Source organism: Anopheles funestus, chromosome 2RL, assembly GCF_943734845.2.
Source record: "Anopheles funestus chromosome 2RL, idAnoFuneDA-416_04, whole genome shotgun sequence".
In the NCBI taxonomy this organism is placed as follows: domain Eukaryota; kingdom Metazoa; phylum Arthropoda; class Insecta; order Diptera; family Culicidae; genus Anopheles; species Anopheles funestus.
Genome location: NC_064598.1, coordinates 12,650,145 through 12,672,625, shown reverse-complemented (window position 1 = coordinate 12,672,625; position 22,481 = coordinate 12,650,145). Strand labels below are relative to the sequence as shown.

Here is a 22,481-nt window from a genome sequence, read left to right as displayed (position 1 = left end):
ATTGCCCTCCCGTGTACCGCGTTGTAAACGGAGTTCACGGATCCACATGACAGATTGTTTACTTTCCTACGATTGTACGCACACACTCGCACCGACCGTAGGCAAAGGAAAACAAAAACAAAATTCATTTATTTTTTTTCCACCAAACACGAGCGAACGCTGAAGAAACACAAAGAAAAGTCAAGACGCGCGATGTCGCTATTATCGCATCAGGTTCACATTTTCCCCTGTGTCCTTTCGTGTTTTGTGCATTTAATGGGCTAACCCGACGGGAGGGGTAGAAGATAAAGTGCGCGCGGCATTGTGGTGTGACTGATGGGGAAAATGCATCCGCGTAATCATTGTGCAAGTTGCATTTGTGTACCATCTTTCTAGCGCAAACAGGGAACAGGGTACGCGGTAATATGATGCGGAGTGGTGCAAGAAAATAGAATCCCTTGGGCGATACCGTACTGGCGATTCGTTCGATCTGCAAACGAAGGCACTGTCACGGTAGAGACGAACGCTAAGAAAGCGCACGAAGCGCACGGTACAGTGATCATTCTGGTTCCGTCTTCGGCAGCGGCAAGGCATACTTTAACCAGTAGCTATAGTGACGCTGAGCGAAGTGAACCGGACGTAGGGGATAATACGTTCGCGTCAGTTTAGTAGACATCTGCAACAGATTCGCCCGCGGCCACGGGGTAGTGGTGTAACGACAAGTGACTAGTGTTATGCAGTTGTAGTACTGGAGATGAAAACAAATGCAAGGAAGTGGTGATTGGTAATTTGCATAAAACGAGTCAACACGGTGTAAGAGTGTTAATTTTCATACAGCCGTACAATCAGTTCCTACCATAATCAAAGCAAGCGTGTGTCTTTTTCCCGCGGAGGAACAAGGAACAAGTACAGTACAAATTCAGTAGCAAATTAGAACTAGGTACCTACTAGCATCGAAGATCCTGTTCTACTACCTCTAACCGTCGCATAGCAACGCAAGATGAGCAACGAAATATCCTGCAAGGGAAGCCCCACATCCAGCGCGAGTGTCCGCGCCAGTCTCGTGACGGACGAGAGCCACTTCAGTCTGGCCAGCCTAAACTCGTCCGTCAGCCAGGATGAGTTTTTCCGGTGTCGCGATCACTCCGATCTGGTGCTGAAACGAATGCAAGGTACGTACATGTACAACCCCAAAAACCTGTACCTCACCTGTACCGCTTCTGCTTTCTGCCCTTACCCTCCTGCTCCAGGTTTCAGGTCAACGGACGACTGATCGGACCACAGTCACAGTCTCGATCGGCGCAGGTTCAAGGTCTTTCCAGTCGTGTTCGCGATGGTGGAATGGTTTCAACCGCTGGTAAAAGAAGCAAGTTTCTTACAGCCTAACCATATCGGGAGATGTGTGTTTCTTATGCTTTTTCGAACAAGGAAGTGTACCGCGCGCTTGGTTGAACGCAATTGCGTTGAATCACCAACAGGCCGGGTACGTTGTGTGAACACCACTGGGTTGGTTGTTTCGGTTGGCTATAAAACAAACGTATTGTTTCGAAAGAGGACACGTTTTTTTCGGGCCACTATTTTGATAAGGGAAGTTATGAATCCGTTGGACCATGCGCATCGAACCGAACCGCGGGTTTTGAATTGGCGGTCATAAAATGTGTGACATAATTGAACTTTTATATAACATTGTTTAGGTTTTTTTTGTTGAGATGGTTAGTCCGTGTGTAGTTTAAAATGTAGTTGCAAAAAAATATTATTTCTTTAAATACTCTATTTCAATACAATAAAAGAAAATGACTTAGAGCCATTGTATACTAATCAAAAGCAGAAAAAATACTATTTCCTGGTAGTGTTTTGTTTAAAACATGCTGGAAACACTTTACGTTGACACAACGCAAACGGATAATTAAAATCGAACGAGAAACGAATGCGTATACCATTTCTTCATAAATCAGTTTTAAGTAGTTTGCCCGAATCCAATTAACTATAGCAAACACAAAGCGTTTGTCTCTTTGTATCCATCATTAAGTGGTTCATTCTACAAAAAGGGACCCCCAAACAGAGACAAAGAAAGAGTGAACTAAACCTTCCGGAGGAGGGTTTTGTGAACCATTGCCTGTGAAGTACATTGACAAGAACCGGACGTCTCGGTTAGGGAAGGGTGTCATAAACATGTTCCTCTCGGCAAGAATGATGAACGACGGACGGATTTTCTCGGAAACGTAAACCGACCAGCCCGAAGGAGCATTAACTTCACAGGAAACTCTTCCCTAACCTTACAGCGTTCCCTTCGAGCTAGGGCTAGCCTGATCCATATGGTGGCTGCACTCGCTTTCGATCGTGTGTTTTTTTTTGGTTCGTAGACACACCAACTCTGCCTTATGCTACGTTACGGAACAAACGGGAAATTCTAATTACTAATTATACCACGTTGTCCTCGGTGCTGCGATGTCGTCTAGGGCCGCATGTCATTCCCATCCATCTGACTTTCGCTTGTTCGCTTGCTTGCTGTAGGTTGTTCTTTCTTCTGCAGATTTATTAATCCGCTTCTGGTGCTGATCTATTTACAGACTACCTCCAGAGTGAGAAGCTTTGTGATGTGGTGCTGATCGCTGGTGTCGACGGTCGACGGTAAGTGTGTGGCAATGCAGTTTTGCAGATGGTATTTACTTCCAAACATTTCCCCCGTTCCAGCATGTGATTGAGAGTTGAAAAAGAGAAATAGAGAAAGAGAGGAAAAAATAAAAACAATAAACCAACAAACAACAATCTTAACCTTTCCCAACCGGACCGGGTGAAGAATGTTTCTGTTTATAAACATTCACCGTCGTACGTTTGATCCATCTGCGATGATGGGGTTGTACCATTTGCAACAGTTCCGTACACAAATGTACGCTTGGGTCGTCCCATCGCAGACGGCGATGGTGCAAGGGAAGCTCGCTTTGTCTCGTGAAATGCACGCGCAAATGTAAACGTGTTTCCATCGTTTGCCGCTTGCCAACGATCACGAGAAAACGAGCTAAATTAAATTAATTTACTACGATGGTCGTCGGACGGTCGGACCGGGAATCTTTGCTTCGAGTTCGCTGTAAACGAAGAGTAAATCGTAAATGCGCCTCGTATCGAATGCGCTTGTTCGCAAGTCCTATGGGACGACTATCGTCTATTACCGTGCACTTGACCTCTCTACCGGCGGTGCATTTGTGAGTTGTTCTTGTTCTTCCCTTAACGACCATGTTGGATGTGACGAATAAGAGTTCATTCATAGCAATTTGATTACGTGCCATCGCAGACATTGTCGCATTGTTGCGTTACTTATTTAATCTTCAGGCACTGTAGAATCTTGAACTACGGAAAAGCTCACCATTGGGGATGAATGGGGAGCATGAGCTTAATCTCGTTTCTAAGTCTTCCAAACTTCTTCTCTTCATATGCTTAGCCTACAGGCACGTATTGTTCGGTGTCTTTCTACTGGCGTCTTCTTGAGAACACTCCCAAAGACCTTCTATCAAAATTGAGATACAATTGCGCAAAATTACTGATTTTGAATTCGAATCCCCTTTTTCCAGAATACCAGCCCATCGACTGGTGCTTTCCGCTTCGTCCGCTTACTTCAGCGCAATGTTCACCGGACAGTTGCGCGAAAGTCAGCAGGAAGAAATCACCCTGCAGGAAGTGTCCGGAGACGCACTGAACTCGCTCATCCAATACTGCTACACCGGTGCGATCGAGATCCGCGAGGACACGGTCGAAACGTTGCTGGCCACGGCGTGCCTTTTGCAGCTCAGTACGATTGTTGGCGCGTGCTGCAACTTTCTCGCTCGTCAATTACATCCGTCCAACTGTTTGGGATTTTCGCTCTTTGCCGAACAGCAGGGCTGTACCGCACTGCTCAAGTTGGCCACCGCCTACACCTGTCAGCACTTCCAGCAGGTATGGAAGAACCAGGAATTCTTCATGCTTGACGCTGCCCAGCTCGCCAACTTGCTGCGCAGCGATGATCTAAACGTGCCGAACGAACAGGAGGTGTTTCATGCGCTGATGGCATGGATTCAGTACGATGCCGAGGGCCGCAAGCGTCACATCCCGGAGCTGTTGGCATTGATAAAGCTGCCACTGCTACAACCTTCGGTGAGACATTTCATCTTCATGGGTTATATCAATCACTTCTCTTACGTTTCTTTTGTTCTATATGTCCACTTTCCCTTCCCAGTTTATAGTGGATCACGTGGAAGCGCTCTGTGGTGGAGCGAACGAGTGCCAACAGCTCGTGATGGAAGCGTTCAAGTGGCATCTCATTCCGGGGCGCCGATCTCTAATCGCCACATCTCGCACCCGGCCACGAAAGTCAACCATGGGCCGGTTGCTAGCGGTCGGTGGCATGGATGGCCATAAGGGTGCGATCAGTATCGAGAGTTACGATCCTCGGTTGGATAAGTGGACGCTGCTGAAGAATATGCCCACGCGCCGTCTACAGTTCGGGGTGGCCGTTCTGGACGATAAGCTGATCATTGTTGGTGGTCGCGATGGTTTGAAGACGTTAAACACGGTCGACAGTTTCGATCTGAACACGATGTGTTGGAGTACGCTGGTGCCTCCGATGGGTACGCCTAGGCATGGGCTCGGAGTGGCCTTCCTGGAGGGTCCACTGTATGCGGTCGGTGGCCATGATGGATGGAGCTATTTGAATACGGTGGAACGATGGGATCCTTCCGCACGCACCTGGAGCTACGTTGCACCAATGTCCGCCATGCGATCGACAGCTGGTGTGGCTGTCCTGGGTGGACGGTTGTACGTCATCGGTGGTCGTGATGGTAGCGTGTGCCACCGGACAGTCGAATGTTACGATCCGCACACCAACAAGTGGACATTGCGGTCACCAATGAACCAACGGCGTGGTTGTGTGGGTGTTGGCGTTCTGAACGGATTCTTGTACGCGCTTGGTGGCCATGATTGTCCGCCAAGCAATCCGGCCGTATGCCGTACGGACACTGTAGAACGTTACGATCCGACAACCGATACGTGGACTCTGGTAAGTGACGCTCGTCTAACCGAATCTTTGCGCAACACTTCCCTGAAACGAATCGATTTTTCTATTTTTCTTCGTAGATTGCATCGCTTAGCGTTGGCAGGGACGCGATCGGTGTGAGTGTGCTGGGCGATTTTCTGGTTGCTCTCGGCGGGTACGATGGCATCCAGTATCTGAAGATCGTCGAGCAGTACGATGCGGAAACGAACGAGTGGACATCGATCGCACCGGTCAACTATAGCCGGGCCGGTGCATGTGTCGTTGCGATTCCCAACAGCTTCTCCAATCCGGCATCAACAACCGGTGGTGTAGCGCTTCCGTCGACTAGCGCCAATCCTTCCTCACCGAACAATGCCATCGCTTCGTCCTCCTCATCTTCCGCAGTGAATGTTCCGGTGGCCAACAATAGCACCACGGTTTAGTACCATCCTCAATATCCCCGGTTACATTCCCATTTCCCAGTGTTTTCATCCCAGTGTGTTGCTTTGTCCTCCCCCGTTTGAAGCGCTTTTATTCCGCATAGTTCCTTCGAGCGATGAGGCTAACATTCCGTTTAATCTCGCCCACTTCAACCGTTCATACTGCCGCGTATGTGTGCGTGTAATACTGCCGCTTTTGTCCCAATCGGTCAATCCCGAACTATTTCGCTTATTGCATTCCGACCGAAACGATACATTCCGCTTAACAGTATGTTTGCATGAGCAAATTTGTATCTATTTTAGTGTGATTATGCTAGTACCAGTGCAAGTTAATGTGTGAATTATTAATGGACAAATTAATTTTCCTACCAATTTGCGATCATGTACAAACGTGTACGATAATGAATTTCTATGTTTTGTGTTTTGTTTCATTTCATTTCGTTTCGTTTCGTTTCTGTTCTTTTCTGACCATTTCTTCCATTATCACAATTCGAATCTATGGGATACTCGACACCGAACACACACTCACATCATTATCAGGGATGGCGCGGAAGTACCAGTGCCAGCAATTATTATTATCGCAGACATTTCCGCATTTGTGATTACTACGTGTAGGAAAGATGAATTGAACGTTGGGCAAATAGGCAAACCCTTAGGCAAAATCGAATGTTTAGAAAAAGATTTCAAATGTATTGAAGGTGAACGATGTGATTAGTAGGAAATATGCTGGAGAATGGATTTGATAGCATGCCGACAACGATGTAGTAACAGCAAACCGGATGCTAACAAAGAATACGAAGGAGAATCAAATGTTCATTTTCATCGCAACGTTGGACGAACTGTGATTTTAGTTTTGATGGATGGAAAGTATTGCAGAACGGGATTTAGAAAAAAAAAACACAAAAGTGTAGGGATGATACTGCCCCCTACACATACATACGAACCTGAAGAAGCCTTTAGCACAGACCTGTTTTGCCGTTGCGATCAGGATGCGATTATGGATGCCAAAGAATGACGACGTGATTCGATTAGCTGAACCTGCCCACTGTGTGAGATTAAGTTTTTTGCGTACTACTACTATTACTACTACTGAAACTACTGATACTACACATTGCTTCCACCATTCGACATCGTTGAACAACACCAACAGCAGCCAGCGGATGATTCCTGTTCAACAATACAACAACAAACTGCGCGGCTGGTCTGGTTTAGTTGGTGTGGGAAGTTTTTGTTTTTTCAATATCGTAGGAAGGATGTAACTTTTTGAAAACGATTTTTTTTCTTTGCTCTGTAACGAAATCAAAAACAAGCAGTTAGTGTGTTAAACATAAGTAACAGATGGAACTATAATTAAACAGACACTTTCACAGTGTATATAATTTTGTGACAAAAATAAATGCTTTTTCAATGCATACAAGAAACGGCTTACGAATCATTGTATCTTTTCACCGGTGATTCTTAATTTATAATCGGCTTCTATTAGATTCTTCCACTTTGACGTAATTCCTACGTAGCGCATCACATTTCCGAATCAAAAACATCTTCCTTTTAGCGTCAAATAGTTCATATGCTGTAATGAAGAAACAGTGGTTTATAAAAGGGAAACGGTAATAAGTTCCGTCATCTAGAATAAAGTGCCACGAATTAAGTTAGAGATCTACTAATATAAATCTATATGTATATATATATATTTCTGTATAACAATTTGTTCTTCGTGCTTTTCCTGTGTTGCCCTGGAAAATTTCAGTCAACCACACCGAATCCGTTCCCCCCTGGCACGCAAGTTATGAGGGAATGCCGGATGTTTTTCGGACATAGTGATCGATGTACATTTTGTGTATGTGTGCGATTGCTTGAACGTGGATTCTTCCTTGTAATTACTAAACTTCCACTGCCCTCATCCTCAACGTACGATTCTTTTCAGGTCGCTTTGTGTATATCTGAGTGTCTAGAGTTTGCTTATCGGTTTCCACTTTTTCCGCACCCTTCGGTGTCCGCTGTGAAATGATGAAGAATACGTGAAAAGAGGCTCGTGTGTCTTTGGATTGGAAATAAAAAAGGTTGCAAAAAAGTATCTTATTCATTCATCGATTCGGAGCATAAATGACTGAAGGGATGATTACGCTTTTAACCCGTGCAAACTGTGCTCTCACTCTCTCTCTCTCTCTCTCTCTATACAATTTATAAAATATCATTTGCAACGTAAACTTAACAAAACAAACCATAACCTATTGCAAAACAAACAAAAAAAAAACGTACGTACGCGCTGCTTGTGTGTCATACATAGAACATCAACTTTCTCCTTTAAGGGATCGTTTTGTCACTCGGAAGCGAACACGCGAATAAGCACAGTTGAACAAGTCGTGAAGTCATTAAGATAATAATAGAACAATATTGTAAACGCCACTGCCTTTCCCCATAGCATATACGACCGATGCGATGGGTCGACAAATTTTTGGGCGACCCCTGCCCTTGCAGGGCTTTCCCAAATCGGCAAGAAATGCATTGCACGGGATGTGTAGAATTCCATTCTTTGTCTGCCTTTTTTTTGTGGCAACCTTTGCATCCAAGCAGATGCGTTCCAAACTTCTAACATTGAACATTGAAGTACCCGCATTCGGTTTGACGCCAGAAATCAACAGCATCCATTCCCCCTCGATCTGGCACGAAATCACCGCTTCCATCATGTTGATCTTTAGGCGACTTTTTAAGTAAGGTAGTGTAAGTAGAATAGCCGTACGAATCGCGGCAAAAATCGAACCAACTATTAACATCGCTTGGTGAGATGCTTCTCAATGGCAGCCGGAATGTTGTCCGTCGTTTTGGAGTTAATATTATTGCCAAGCAGTTCCGGGCATGCCAGCACACCGTCCTGGATGTCTTTCGCCTTTCGCAGCAAATCGTAACAGTTGCCCTCGCTAATGACGGAATCATTTCTGTAAAGTAGAAAAAAATCGTTATAATGAGTGTAATAGGTCGGGTAAGAAATCTCTTTTGTATCTCCCCTGTACTTACTTATATTCGGGATGTGACACTACTTGCTGCCGTATCCAGGCAGCAGTCGTAATCAGCTCACCGGACGCCCGTTTCTGTATCAGCCTCAGGTATTGCTGAATCGTACAGTGCGTGTCGGCGTCCACATCCATCGAACCGAGATAGCTGTTAATCAGCGGCACCAGCCCCGGGAATGTTCCCTTCCCATTGATAATCTGATCGATCGTCATCAGTTCGTACTCGTCCGTGGTCGAACCGGTCTGTTGATCGGTCGTACCATTTTGTTGCTGTTCCTGCACATTCGTCTGCGTCTCTGCATCTGCCTCCCCCGCTGCTTGACGGTCCGCAGTACCCGGCGGAATGGCGGTAATGTTTTTCTTGAACCAAAACCGCTCCGTCAGCACCGCGCCACGTTTCTGCGAGTTTTGCATGTTTTCATCCACCTTGCTGATCGGGATAAGGAAATCGAGCTGATACGAGAGAATGACGCGCGTCAACAGCACAACGAAGCACACGATGGCCGCATTCTCAAAGTCGGTCAGCTGTGCCTCACACGGGCGGAACTCAACACGCCAACCGATCGGTGAGTTAGGGGGCGGTGGCTTGAACCGCATCGTTTGCCAGTTGGTCGACTGAATGTTTTCAAAGTGATCCGTGTCCTCGCGATCGTTCTGGTGAACCTTTTCGCTGAACAGCGAAACCGAGTCGCGTATGAACAGATGGGCGATGTGTTGCGCCAACAGATGATCAATATCGCCCTCGCGGAGTCGCTTGTAAAGCGTTTCATCCAGCACCAAAGGCACATCGTTGTACCTAGGCGAAAAAACAAGAAAATCATTTAAAAAAAAAGACAAATAATTTTAATTCCATGTCGCCAACATACTTATCTCCAGCCGGCGATAGGTAGGAATCGATCGAATCGTAGCGTGATTTATAAATGCGGAACCGATCATTCTTTAGCGGCAGCTCACCGCGTTCCTCGCGCGTACGACAGTCGACCGATGCCGAAATCACGTTCCAGCGGCAATCCACATCGGTGAGGTGCCCTCGATAGGCCGGGCTTGCTGCGGTGAGTGCCAGCATAATGGGACACATCGGTGTCAGCTGATCGTACAGCGTGCGGGCTTCGCTGATGTTACACGCCTGGAACGTAAGCTGCAGACAGCAACAACCCATCCCGAAACCCATCGCATCCATATGCACGTAGTTCGGATGGGACGGTATGCTTCCGTCGACCGGCACCTTCGTGTCCCGATCGGGATAGATTGGTAAGTTGATGGACACTTTCTCGCCGCGCCGTTGACGTATATTGCGTGTGAGCGTCTTGAAACGCGGATGGCCCGGAAAGATCGCTTCGTCCGGGAAAAAGTTCGATCGTGCCGCACACGATTCATCCTCGGGCGTGGGCACGGCAAACGGGTACGTGAATGCCGGACATCCCAACCGTGGGAAGCTCGTTATCGACATTACTACTTCATTTTCCGGCAGCAAAGCAGCCACCTCCATGCGCCGGTAGCGCATATTCGCTTCGACGACGTTGAAATGCGCCAGCAAACCTCCGTACGGTTTACCGGGCGTACCCTCGATCATGTACGCCCCGTACTCCGGCCGCCAGAGAGATTTTACTCCTACAACAACAAAAAAACGATAATTAATTTTACTCATTTAAACCATTCGAACGACAGTCACATTCCACCGGAACAATGTCCGCGATCGCGAAGAAACATAATACACCGTATCCCATTTCACACTTGCCCGCCCTGCGTAAAGTGGTACGCAAACGAGTGATGTGTGCAGCAAGCTTTATCACTCGTACTCGTACCACACCGTAAATACAGGGCTAGGCACGTTTCGAACGTGATAGCACCAATCACGTGTTCCGTATCTTTTCTCGATACATCATTGTTATTTCGCTTCCGTGCGCGTCTGTTGCAAACGGTTCGGCATTTCGTTTCGGCGGAAGATTAATCGATCGATCATATCCCTAATGGTGCGACATTTCTCTCCCTCTCTCTCCCTCTCTCAAGCTTACCTTGCGGATCGGCCGCTTCCTTTTCGTTGAGTTTAGCCAGAATTTCTTGCGCACGCAACGATACCTGCACCGCGCGCTGCTTATCATCGAAGCGGACGATTATGTACTCCACCTCGTCGCCCCATTTCAAGACATCGCCTTGACGGTCTTTTAGGCGCGCGAACAGATTGATAAACTGCTCGATTCCATGTTCGCGAACGTGTTGCGCCAGCGCCTTGGTTTCATCCCACGTCAGAGGACTTCCTTCGCTTAGCAAACCCATCCTTATTCTCCGGTTACGGCGGGTTCGAGCCTATTGATTTATACCGACACGACGGTTGGCAGTGAGTTGAACCGAACACGAAATCACGGGAACGATTTTTGGATCTGAAATTAAAGAAAATGCTTTAAAACATTGTTCCCAGTTTGTTGCCACCAAAAAAGCACCACTTGAGCTTAGAATAAATGTTTTAACTTTGTAAAGATCGCCTATCTGTTAGCTTTCGCTTCGATGTCGTATTTTCTTTTCGATAGTGTCGACAACTGTCTGCCCTGTTTGCTGTACAAATAATGAGCTAGTGAAGGACAGAACAATTCACAGCGGCCGGAATGGCGAGAAGCATCCCATCAAGATTGAACGTATGCTAAACGACCCGCGCTTCAGCCTGTGGCGTCGAAGTTCAAATGGAAGTTGTCTAGCGCAACGCACGTACCGAAACATGCCGACCGGTTCGCGCGCCGGGTGGTTACGATGCAAAGCGGGGGGGGCAAATCGTGACGAGACACATTTTTCAACTGCTCTTCGACCGTTTACTCGGTCCAAAGATAGAGATGAATTGCTTGGCATTCTGCCTAAACCGCGTCACACCGCTTCTAAGCTAGTGAAGCGGGAACACATGATGATGATGCGACAACGCTTAGCGCCACTTAAACACGTTCGTGAGGATAAATCGGTAAGGGCGAACAACAGAAAACAAAACCAACAACACACTTTCACTCTGCTGGGATTAGCATGATACAAATCAAATCCATACACGCTGCTTAAGCGAAGAGATAAGTGAAGTGCGATTATAATGGTAATGGAGCATATAAAGGGTTGCTTTCCCTGCACATCAGACCGTGTTACGCAACACAGACGAACTCCAAAAGCATTTCTGCCCGCAATGTTCTCCGCAAGTGAAATCGCGCGCCCGCGTCTCTCCATTACAACCTGTGGATTGTGGAACGAACGAGCAGCAGTGGCACTGTACGCGAAGGTCACGATCAATAAACTAGCTAGCCGGGACTGGAAGGACATTTAGCACCCTTCGCATTCTTCACCACCATTCGGCACAGCTACGGTAGATGGTGAATCGGATTTGTTTTCACTTTCCATATACCGGCTGTTACCATCGTAACCTTTGGATAGTATGCTACGATTCGGGAATGGAAATGTAGATGCGTTTTACTGTCTCAGCGTCTCATCGTACTTATCGGGAACACTAACGAAAAAAAAAGGACAAGAGCGCGTCTGAAAATCACTCCAAAACGGTCCGGGTAACACCATGTTTCAACCGTCTCTCGATTTCACTACATTGCACAACTGATACTGTGTTTTGTTTTGGGGTTTTATTTTTGTTTCCTACGACACTCCTCGCATCTTCACGATGGCGTAATTTTACGAAAGAAATCCAACCAACTACAACAACCAGAAAAAAAACAACCGAAAATACTCTACGCACTCTAGGATTGGGAGTCGCGTTCCTTCGGGAACGTAGCACAAATCGGACAGATAACCGAAACGGTGCCAGCTGTGTCGGATGTTTGTCTTTCGCTGCGTTCCTTTGCAATCGTACGCGTTCGTGACCACGCTTCCGACCGGGACGACGGTTTACTAAATACTAGCGCGGTTTCTTCTCGCTGCTAGAGCTGTTAACCTCGCGGGGTAGCCGCTGCTATCTGTCGCGTTTCCCTCGACCAACGATGATGATGACGATGATGACGATGGCTGAAAGCAATCAGCTACGTAATGAGTTTCAATGGGTGTCCACGGGCAAGAACACATCGACAAGTAGCTACGGGGTCGTTATTCGAGGCACCTACCGGAGTGAACCAATGCGAGCGAACGATGACGATTCAGATATGCTTGTTTTACGCTGGTTAGGTGTAGCTAGGGTTGGGGTTGATGCGTTTTCACACGGCTCTAGGTTGGCACTGAACATAGAGTGCAGTTTTGCTTCCCTGGAGCACACGACACCGATATTTGTTGGATTGCCAATTAATCAGTATTGGCAGGCGGTGTAGCAAATTGTGTTTGTGCTTACAAAGCTTGTTACTTCCTTTTTTTTAAACTATCGATCATAGTATGCCTGTGACCAAATTGTTGATTGTAAGATGTTTTGTAAGCCTTTTTGCTTGAGGAGACTTGAGCATTTCTTCATTGCAATGTAGAACCTAGACTGGATTTGATTTACACAACCTTACGTCACCAGCGTATCTAAGATGGAATACATTAATGCACTTGAAGATAGGAAAGAGGAAGCGTCCGATCGTTTCAGGCTGTTCTGGAACATGCAGATCGTTATCATGTGCACGGATTCCTAATGCAATCTTGCAAGTCATTGGCGTCTTATTGTACCACCGATTTAGTGGAATCATGCTCACTATGATGTCACTGTTAATTTCATACCAATGCTGATGCAACGGCTCAGATAACGAAACGGACTCTAAAATTAGTGACATTCCACAGCATGATTCTTTCCATCACCACCGAATAAACGATACGGTCAATTCGCTCAACAATACATTCCCTTAACTAATTACAACAATCCCATTCCATGGTACTTGAGTTCCATTTTGAAGGAATTTCGCCGCCTACCCGGCACTTGCAGAACGTGGCTGGAAAACGCGTTTAAACAGTTCGTGAAACAACACACGTGTACGCACTATAATATCGCACAAGAAAACACTTAAACCGTACCGTCTTAAAATATCTTCCGAGATGATTAATTTCCTAGAAATACTTGTAATTTTTCAGCTGGAACGCACGAGCGAATTATTTACATTTGCTTTTCGTTTGTTTTTTTCTTTTTTATTGACATTCTATCGCTGTCAGCTTCGGCGCGTTGATTTTGACAGCTTCAGTGCCTGCTCGGCGCAGAACTCGGATCACAGTGGTTGTTTATTTCTTTCTAAAGTTCGTTAAAATTATAAAAAATAATTAAAGAAAACTTTTTTATTTTAATTTCCTGGACATTATGTGATTGTATTACTTATAATGGAGTTAATTAAAAAATATGCTTTTGAATTGATCGATGCCCATCGATCTACATTAATATTCGATATAAAAAAAAATTAAATCTAAACATTTGGCAGCACTGTTCGAAAAGCGGGAAAACGTAGCAAATAAAACTTTTCAAGACCTCGTGGTAGGTACTTCTACTCGTCCTTAAAAACAATTACAGCATTTAACATTTTGGATATTGAATCTATAGGTTTAACTACAAATTTCTACTTATCAAAAGAACCATTAATGGCTATTCTGAACCCCAGCTCATCGCGCAGCGCAAATGCTAATTTCATTCTTTAGCGCGTATAAGAATTTCACAATAACCTGTTTTGAGGATTTGATGTCTTTATTACGAAGACTGCAAAAAAAAACACATACTCAAAAGCAACATTATTATGTTAGCAAAACTTTTGTGAGCCTTCGCCATCACGGAACACCATGTCTTGAGTTTAGTATCTCAGCGGCCTTCGTATCGATACCGTAACGTGAATCTTCAAAACCGGGCAAACAAGGAATCATTTGCACGATGCAGTTTAAACCATCCCATTCGATGCTTCTGCTGTTGTTGGTGGTTCTGGTAAATGTGTTTGCCCAGGTCACTGCCGGGATTCCCCGTCGAGTGCGTCGCGGTATGTAGGATTCATTTGTTAATGGGTATCATTTATGCATGCATAATCCGGAAATGTGGCTGACCAAGAGGTCAATAGCAAGCATTAGGGTATGGAATGCAACAACAACAACTTTTTTTTTAATTCCAAATTTTTTCCCCACAATTTAGCACATGAACTGCAAACAAACCAAGCACGAGAATTACCACCAACATTCAGCATCGTTCAGCCTGAAGTATTTTTCGTGTCCTATGGCAGTGGCGCACAGAATACCAATAGCGAGGTCAAAATAATTCCGCAAACGTTCCGTCATCAACAAGTTTCGTAATCAATCGATTCCAGCATCCCCAAAGTGTTGATTTTATTATCGAAAATAACGAACACGAAAATATTGAAATAAAGAAAAAAGAAGGAAAAATGAACGAATAAATATCTTGATTAGTGTATTGTATTAAACACAAATTACAACGCATCTCAGAACCGTATAATTTTAAGGTAATGGTTTCCAGTGTGAATTAATCAACTTTATTGATAGCAACTCAAGCGATCATAATCCTTACCGGTTATTCCGGTGTGGAAGACACAAACCCAATATCTCGCATGTTACCGTTGTTTCCAAGTGTAACGTTCCGATAACTATCAAACAATGTATTTGCAGATTTACAAATTCTTTTGACATTGATCAAATCAATTTGTCCCTCGGTGCGAGCAGACACAATTTAGCAAAATAGACACCGCGTTACACGGCCAGGGCCAACGCCATTGCTTCCGAAGCTGACTCGTCTCCAGCTCATCAACTCAGCGAGGGAACCGGTTCCCGGAGCGATTCCTCTACGCATCGACGTTGGGTGACAGTAATAAGCTTGCCGGGTGTAAACAAGTTTCACCAGCCAATAGACGATCGAGAGCGATCGTGCATGAAGTCAGTCTGGTGCGTACGCTTCGGAGGGTTTTCCCTGCCAAGTTGAAATGCAACCGAAATGTGACGGGATTTCCATTCCCTTGACTCCGTACAGTGCGACGACGAAAGTGCGACAACGGTGGCACGATAATGGGAGTTCCTATCAGCTGTTTGCATGCACGTACGGGCGGAGATTGTCGAGGGTCTATATATACATAGAACATAGTCCACGGTAGTTAGTCAGTCAAGTTACTATCGTTCGATCAAGTAGTTCTGCTTTCTGGGCACTCTTCCCATTGTCGAGCGGCGGTCATTATTTGTAAACATTTCCAGCCAGCGATAACGACAGTTCTGATCATGCAGAAGCATTTCGCGCTATTACTTACCGTCGGTGCACTAGTCGTACACGGTTACCCAACGGATTTGGGCCACCAACATGGCAGTGGTAGCAGTAGCGGTAGCTCGGCCACCAGTAGCTCACAGTCGGTAGGCTTCGGCGGCTTCCCGGCACTGCCCGGCTTCCAAGGAGGACTTGTTGGCCAGGGACAGTTCTCGCAGCCCCTTGTCGCTGGACCGGGTCACAATGCCGGCGGATGGAGTCCGGACGTGTTTGGCAAAGGTTTTCCATTCCCACCCGTTCACGGTAGCAGCGCAAGCAGTTCGTCGTCCTCCAGCTCTTTCTCATCGAGCCACGGTGGCAAATTGAGCGGTTCCACGTCCCAGGCACAGTCCGCTAGTCACAGTGCAGGACATGGTGGTGTATCTGGCAGCTCTGCCGGATCGCAATCGTTCAGCAAGGATGGTCACGGCCACCATGGCGGTGAAAGTGGAAGTGCTGCTGGAGCTCATTCAACTTCACACGATTCGCACGGTCTCCAAGGATCTTCTTCCGGTGCTACGTCACAGTCGGCCAACCACGGCCACCATGGTCACGATCATGGAAAGGATCTGTACAGTGGCTCGGGAGCGAATGCACAATCGCACTCACTTGACCAGCAGCATCACGGACACCTTGGAGCTTCGGGCAGTTCCGCTGGAGCACAATCTCAATCTGGCTCCGCAGATCACGGTCATCACGGTCATCTAGGATCGGGAAGCAATGCCGCCGCACAGTCCGTTTCACAATCGGTGCAGGATGCACACCACGGTCATGGTCATGGACCGAGCGGATCCGCCAGCTCGGCCGGATCCCAATCACAGTCGCAATCGAGTCATGTGAAAGATCAGGGTCACCACCATGGTTCGGGAGGTCAGCAGCATGGTTCCGGTGGACATCATCAGGAATATCACCAGGGACATAACCGCGACGGTGGGTCATACGGAGTGCGCGTGAGCGCGGACGAATCCCAGGATGGTACGGTGAAGAAAACTGCAAGCGAAGCTTGGGTTTGGAAGGATTAAGTGAACCGCCTTTGTTCGGTTGAGAATTATGTATTTATGATCCACTGCTAATAAAATTAGAAGAGTCGAAGAAACAATACACTACGTCTTATTACTTAGGATCTCGCTCTCCCTCCCCCACCCTCTCTCTTTCTCTCTCTCTCTCTCTCTCTCTCTCTCTTGTTGACTTAACGATCCTTAAAGGTCATGCCGGCCATTTTGGGCTTGCTAGACTTGCTAGATCACTTAGTCGGATAGTCAATCCTTGCTACTGAGGGACAGTTCAGATGGGATTTGATACCCGGTCCTGTCGGGTGGAATTAGCGGAGTTCCCCTATGGTTTACGATCATTTACAACATAATAAGGGAGCCAGAGACACATCAGTATTTTGAGATGGAAGGGATGCAATTATATTATTTTCTTGATTTGGTGTTTTACGATCAAGCCTTAATTAACTCGGTTAATAGGTAATCGTAGAGAGGGTTCGCCAATTATCTCTTCCCAATAAAGCCCCAACGATCAAGGTTTTAACTGCTTGAGTACAACAAAACTACAGTGAGTAGAATTAAGTACATTTACCAGTTGAAGTTCGTACTCTAGTTCATGTCCAAGTTTTAGTCCAATCTCAACGAATAAGACGCAGCGATCAGGACAATGTTTTGACAGCTGCAAATGGCTTATCAGCGGCAGGCAAAAACCAAGAATGTTTACATGATGTCTTATCAGGTCGGCTGTGTCGACGTAAAACCCAGAATGTCCACTGATAATTGGAATCATTTGGCAAAGGGCGAACAAATAATAGCGCTTGGGTGTATAACAATCACATTGGTTTTGAGCATTGAACCTTCTTCAGACCGTTCTTGAGCCTGTGTCCACCAGTTGGTTCTTCTTCGCTTGCGCAATGGTTCAGTTTAAGAGAATGTATTTCGCTCTAGCAATATTGTTGGGCATATTAGGCGCAAATCCTGCCGCGAGTTATCCGGTAGCACAAACGCAAGGATCATCCGCTAGCTCGAGTGGTGCTGGATCACAGGGTTTCGGTTTTGGTGATCCTAATGGAGCTGGTTTCGGTGGACAAGGATTTGGTGCCGGATTCCCTGGTGCAGGATATCCTTTCTTTCAACCACAAGCTGGAACAGGTACTGGAATGGGATTTCCACAGTTCGTAGGATTCCCCCCGATGGGTACGTTTAACTTCGGCGTACCCCCGGGACCGGGTGGTAGTTTCTCAACATCTAGATCGCAGTCCTTCGCCAGCAGTAGCTCATTTAGCGGTGGACATAGTGGAGCAAGTTCTGGCAGTACCGCTGGAGCTAGTTCACAGTCAGCGGGTCATCAGCAACAGCAACCCAAACAACCGGAACAAGGTTTCATTCACAGTGAAGGTTCGGGATCGGGACACACCGAGGAATATCCCGAGCAGGGCCACATTGGTACATCAAGTGGTGCGGGTAGTACCAGCCAGGGTCATGGTGGACATGGTGGGCAAAGTTCAAGTAGCGCTGGATCACAATCTCACAGTGCCGGTGCCGGCCATGGAAAGGGCGGTTCGGCAGGTTCTGCTAGCGGAGCCCAATCGACTGGATCTTCGTTCGGACCGGGTGGACGTCATTCGGAGTTAAACTTCGGCAACGGCCCTGGTGACAACTTTGGAGTGCGCATCAGTACCGATGAATCAGCCGATGGAACGGCTAAAAAAACTGAAACCACATCCTGGGTTTGGAATAAGTAAGACTGTGTCTAAAGGATTCCGCTAAAGCACAGATCATTTTGAGCGAATATTTTCGTGTGTATTACAGTTACGCAAAGTATAGTAACTAATGATTATTACCAGAATGGAATGTTTGCTATCCAGAATAAACAGGCAATAAAATGTTTTTATCACGTTTTTTATTTTATACACGACACGGTGGGAAAGATTTTTCATTGACTTCTACCCGGAACAAAACCGCGTGAAGCTGACCTCATAAAATCGCCATCCAGCATCATCGCAAAACAGAAATAATTCGACGATCATGATCGATTGGGAATATCCACCCGCATCCATCGTCCCCCGATTTGTTTTTTGGGAATTTGATTTCAAACTTTTTCCCTCTGTTTTGTTGTTGTGTTATGAGCTGGTTTGGCCATCGCAACGCTTAAGCCTTTAAATTAAAGCTTCAACAACAAATCGGGCAAAAATTCAACCATGACTTTGAATTCTCTTTCAATCGAAAATCGGCATCAAAACATGTCCAATACGTGTGTACGCACTACGGGTAGTTCCAGCATCTTCCACCGTTCCACCATTGTGTACGACACAAATTCGCTCGTTCGTTGTATCCCACCTTCACTAAATCCTAGGTGTGATGTTTCTTTCTTAGCTTGTCTGCTTCCCCCTTTGCTCTGGAGTATGAAGCCAACGCAGTGGTATGTACATGTACGAATCCTGACGTTAAACCACGATTGGCTTTTGCACGGGTTTTGCTCCAAAGCGATCGGGAGTTTTTTTTTCTTAAAGACAAACATTTGTGTATGTGTCAGAGATGTAATGTATGATGTTTTTTTGTGTTGTATTTAAATCCTCTGCCCATGCCAATGCCATCGAAGACTTACCGATAAGGGTTTAGATCAGTGGTCGCGAGCGGTAAAGGGAACGGTAAGGTGTTGCGAGAAATCTGGACACGAACCACCGACCACTGTTCGTTGGACGAACGAAATTCCGCCATGACGGTCCGTTAAAAGCGGGACGCAATGCGCGTAATTGAGTCACATCGAGTGAATAAAGCTGGTGCACGGAAGCTTTCCGTCTTGCGTTGCGTTGTTTTTGTCTAGTGCGATCGTCCGTAGATCATCGAATGATGCTGTTACCGGTGCTGTTAGTGTCCGCTGCCATGTTTGGGTGCCATGTCGGTAAATACACTGTGGTGCACTTAGAGGGTGTGTTTACACCGTGAGATTCATTTCCTCGACCTGTCTGTTTTAGCAGCGGCCAACGGATTCAACGTTAACCAGTATCCCCAGGCACAGGTGAACGCTTGGACGCAGGCATGCCGTAGCTTCCAGGCCCAAGCGCTGGCCACCCAGGCCCAACAGAATCAGTTCTTCTCGAACATGTTCCCGCAGGTGCAGCTACCACCGCTACCCTTTACCGATCTTTGCTCGCAGACAGGTTTCGCTGGGGCTGGTGCTGGTGCAAGTGCCGGTACCTTTGGTCACGGTGGATCGGGTGTCGGTGTAACGTCGTTTAACAACCGGTTCGGTGGTGATGACGGCGGGTATGGTGGTAATGGAGGAGTACAGGGCGTTAGCGTCAGCAGCAGTTCGAATGGATTCGGACAAGGCGGTACAACGGTGACGCATTTCGGAAATGGTGGTGCATCTTCGAACTATATCCCCCACAACCAGCACCATGGTAATGGGGGCGGAATTGCAACAGGGAATCGTTTCGGTGGAAGTTCCGGACAGGGTGTAAGTGTCTCGTCCTTCGGTACGAACAATGGCGGTGGCTATGCAACGGCCAACCGTTTTGGTGGTGGTTCCGGTGGAACAACGCACTACGTGTCGAACAATGGTGGATCGGTAAGTTCGTATGGACCGAACGGAGGAAGCTTTGCATCGGCCAGCCGTTTCGGGGGCACCAATGGTGGCGGTAACTACGGTGGAAGTGGTGGATACGGAGGAGGCAGCTATGGCGGTGGAAATGGTGTGGCCGTTGGTGCTAGTGTATCATCCTCCAGCCATGGCAATGCTGGAGGATCGGTACAGACGAGCGTTTACAAGCAGCACTACTAGAGTAAAACGTTACACAGAAGATCGTCCGGTGACGAGTTGCTCATAATCTGTGATCTGATCACGTCCATTAGCATTATTAATCGATTGCACATTGTCAGTTCGTCACTTCGTTCATTGCAAACATTCTTATCTGTAACAGGTTCACGAATACCAATACCATTACCTGGTCCCAGTGAAATTAAAATAAAATTTGCTTGCGAATTCGCAACTGGTATGTTTACTGTTTGATTTCTTTTGCTTTGATTTTTACCCAATCAAACCAATAAAGGAAATACCGGACTGTTTTGTTGTATGTTTCGAGCAAATACAAATACACGGAAAAAACGCATTATCTACATTCATTTTATGAGACTCAATGGGAAACTGGCGGTGTTTTAAGATGCAGAATCAACAGCACCCACAGCACGGCCAACATTGTTTGTGTAATCTCGAGCCACTAAAAGGTTTACAGCGAATATGTGTTAAGGGTCATATTTGCTGTTTCAGGACAGGAAAACTATTGCGTGTCGGCTGGTAGCAAACAGAGCACGTTAAAATATGCATAAAACCGATCGATCGTACGCATAATTTTGCACATTCAACATCGTGAAGTTGATGTTTTGGGGTACCATTTTGGGCCGGTTCGATAAACAATCCCCAAAAATGGGAGTTACATAAGCCCTTGAAACCAGAACTCTACCCATACGGTTGCTGCCCATCCCAATAATCCCTGAATTGGCGAGCTGTGTATGTTTCGAAACATCGTGCCGTGGAGTGGTCCTCCCATACAGAATCGGACAGCACGTTCAAAATGTATCACATACAGACGCGAAAAAAACAACGACACACGGCAGATTTAACAAAGCAAAGGCAGTATACGAAATGAAAACAACAAAATCTTCCCAACCCGCTCGGAACCGGCACAATGCAAAGCGAATTGTGGTACCGGATTGTGAACCCGGCCAGAACCGGTTTCCATGGAGATGGTCGGGAGCGAAGAAGTATCCCCCCGCCGGGAGGAAGGATGGTGAGGATGCAAAAGAAGACTACTATTGATATCTTTGGGCAAAACCACACACATACTCACACAAAACAACACCATCGGTAGGAAGAAGATCGTCAGCCCACAACCATTCCCAGCGAGAAGATCATCCCCATAGCTCCATCTCCAAAACTGGCTGCCAAGAACTGACGATTCTTCGTCTTTAGATTGTCCGCAGACTCCGCATTACGAACCAAAGTTGACGATCGCTACGAGGAAGTACGAAGCGATGATAAATTGAATAACTGCCCTACCACCGAGACCCTTCGCGCTGGCTGCGTTTAGTTCTCCATCGATCATCATGCCACAGCCAAGCGCACGAGCTCTGTTTTGGTTCGTTGACGCTGCGAGATACTGCACGAAGGTTTCCGGTAAATCCCAAAACACGCCTGGACAAACAACGTTTGGGGCGCAACAACCGTAACGCTGTATGCTCTAGTATTTAGCGTCTTGAAGGTTATGCTCTAAATTGGGCCACCGTTTTCTAGGTTCCTGTATCGTTCTGGGAATACCCGGTATTGGTCAATTTGGTTTTACCCCCAAGAACTAGTTGAATGATAGTACGGTTTTGCCTTTACGAAGAAGTTCCAAACATTCACCTTCGTTTTGATTCGTTCGGTTCGCACACCAAAACACTTCCGAGCGGTTGGTTATCGAATTACTACTTCCGGCCCTAACGCTGAACCGGTTAGACGAAGCTGTGACAAATGATCGTAGACGATCGACCGCACGTACTCACAGCATCCAATGTTGGCCCTCTGATCTACCCGGTGCTCTCTGATCGTATGAGAAATTACTCAAAAGTTCTTGTAATGATTACAAAATATAGCATCTAGACACAGACAAAAAAAACCCCAACAAAACTTGATTAATCTCGCACCTCCTATTGGTGGGACTGAGACGCGCAAAACAACAGCCACACATGTCCTCAACCTTGGACGAGGTTATGTTTACTTGGCCAATGTAGAAGCTTTTCGGTTCGCAGCCAAAACGTAAACATCATTAGACACCGTTTGTCGTCTTCTGGGACGAATTCCTCACGTTTGGTGCTTATTCTTGGCTGTGATCGGATGCAAACCATAGTGTATGTAAAGTT

General features: G+C 46.5%; 5 protein-coding genes across 12 annotated transcripts; 4 read left to right on the top strand and 1 right to left on the bottom strand.

The window, feature by feature from the left end:
* The first annotated feature begins 54 nt into the window (after positions 1-54).
* LOC125764583 (kelch-like protein 5) lies at positions 55-6,848 on the top strand. Of its 3 annotated transcripts, XM_049428946.1 has the most exons (7): positions 1,064-1,151; positions 1,230-1,336; positions 2,550-2,610; positions 3,549-4,110; positions 4,193-5,011; positions 5,089-5,424; positions 5,968-6,848. In XM_049428946.1, the coding sequence occupies exons 2-7, from the start codon at positions 1,321-1,323 to the stop codon at positions 6,040-6,042; spliced, it is 1,869 nt and encodes a 622-aa protein (XP_049284903.1). In that variant the 5' UTR covers positions 1,064-1,151; positions 1,230-1,320; the 3' UTR covers positions 6,043-6,848. The 3 variants fall into 3 exon arrangements, with proteins under 3 accessions (XP_049284902.1, XP_049284903.1, XP_049284904.1); XM_049428945.1 differs by lacking the exon at positions 1,230-1,336 and having other exon boundaries at positions 55-1,151; XM_049428947.1 differs by lacking the exons at positions 1,064-1,151; positions 1,230-1,336 and adding an exon at positions 1,362-1,462.
* Positions 6,849-7,076: 228 nt separating this feature from the next.
* LOC125764584 (glutamate--cysteine ligase) lies at positions 7,077-13,529 on the bottom strand. Of its 6 annotated transcripts, none has more exons than XM_049428949.1 (6): positions 12,515-13,377; positions 12,154-12,433; positions 10,454-10,819; positions 9,305-10,049; positions 8,443-9,234; positions 7,077-8,363 (listed from the first exon to the last, which is right to left on the bottom strand). In XM_049428949.1, the coding sequence occupies exons 3-6, from the start codon at positions 10,713-10,715 to the stop codon at positions 8,195-8,197; spliced, it is 1,968 nt and encodes a 655-aa protein (XP_049284906.1). In that variant the 5' UTR covers positions 10,716-10,819; positions 12,154-12,433; positions 12,515-13,377; the 3' UTR covers positions 7,077-8,194. The 6 variants fall into 6 exon arrangements, with proteins under 6 accessions (XP_049284906.1, XP_049284905.1, XP_049284908.1 ...); XM_049428948.1 differs by having other exon boundaries at positions 10,908-12,433; positions 12,515-13,372; XM_049428951.1 differs by lacking the exons at positions 12,154-12,433; positions 12,515-13,377 and adding an exon at positions 13,392-13,529.
* A 2,037-nt stretch (positions 13,530-15,566) lies between these two features.
* Positions 15,567-16,610, top strand: LOC125764804 (hornerin-like). The gene has a single exon (XM_049429392.1). The coding sequence runs from the start codon at positions 15,567-15,569 to the stop codon at positions 16,608-16,610; it is 1,044 nt and encodes a 347-aa protein (XP_049285349.1).
* A 361-nt stretch (positions 16,611-16,971) lies between these two features.
* On the top strand, positions 16,972-18,471 carry LOC125774608 (fibroin heavy chain-like). Its single transcript, XM_049444689.1, has one exon. It carries the CDS (start codon positions 17,492-17,494, stop codon positions 18,320-18,322), a length of 831 nt encoding a protein of 276 aa, XP_049300646.1. The 5' UTR covers positions 16,972-17,491; the 3' UTR covers positions 18,323-18,471.
* Positions 18,472-19,238: 767 nt separating this feature from the next.
* On the top strand, positions 19,239-20,578 carry LOC125774607 (uncharacterized). The gene is made up of 2 exons (XM_049444688.1): positions 19,239-19,482; positions 19,559-20,578. Exons 1-2 carry the CDS (start codon positions 19,428-19,430, stop codon positions 20,362-20,364), a joined length of 861 nt encoding a protein of 286 aa, XP_049300645.1. The 5' UTR covers positions 19,239-19,427; the 3' UTR covers positions 20,365-20,578.
* The last annotated feature ends 1,903 nt before the right edge of the window (positions 20,579-22,481 follow it).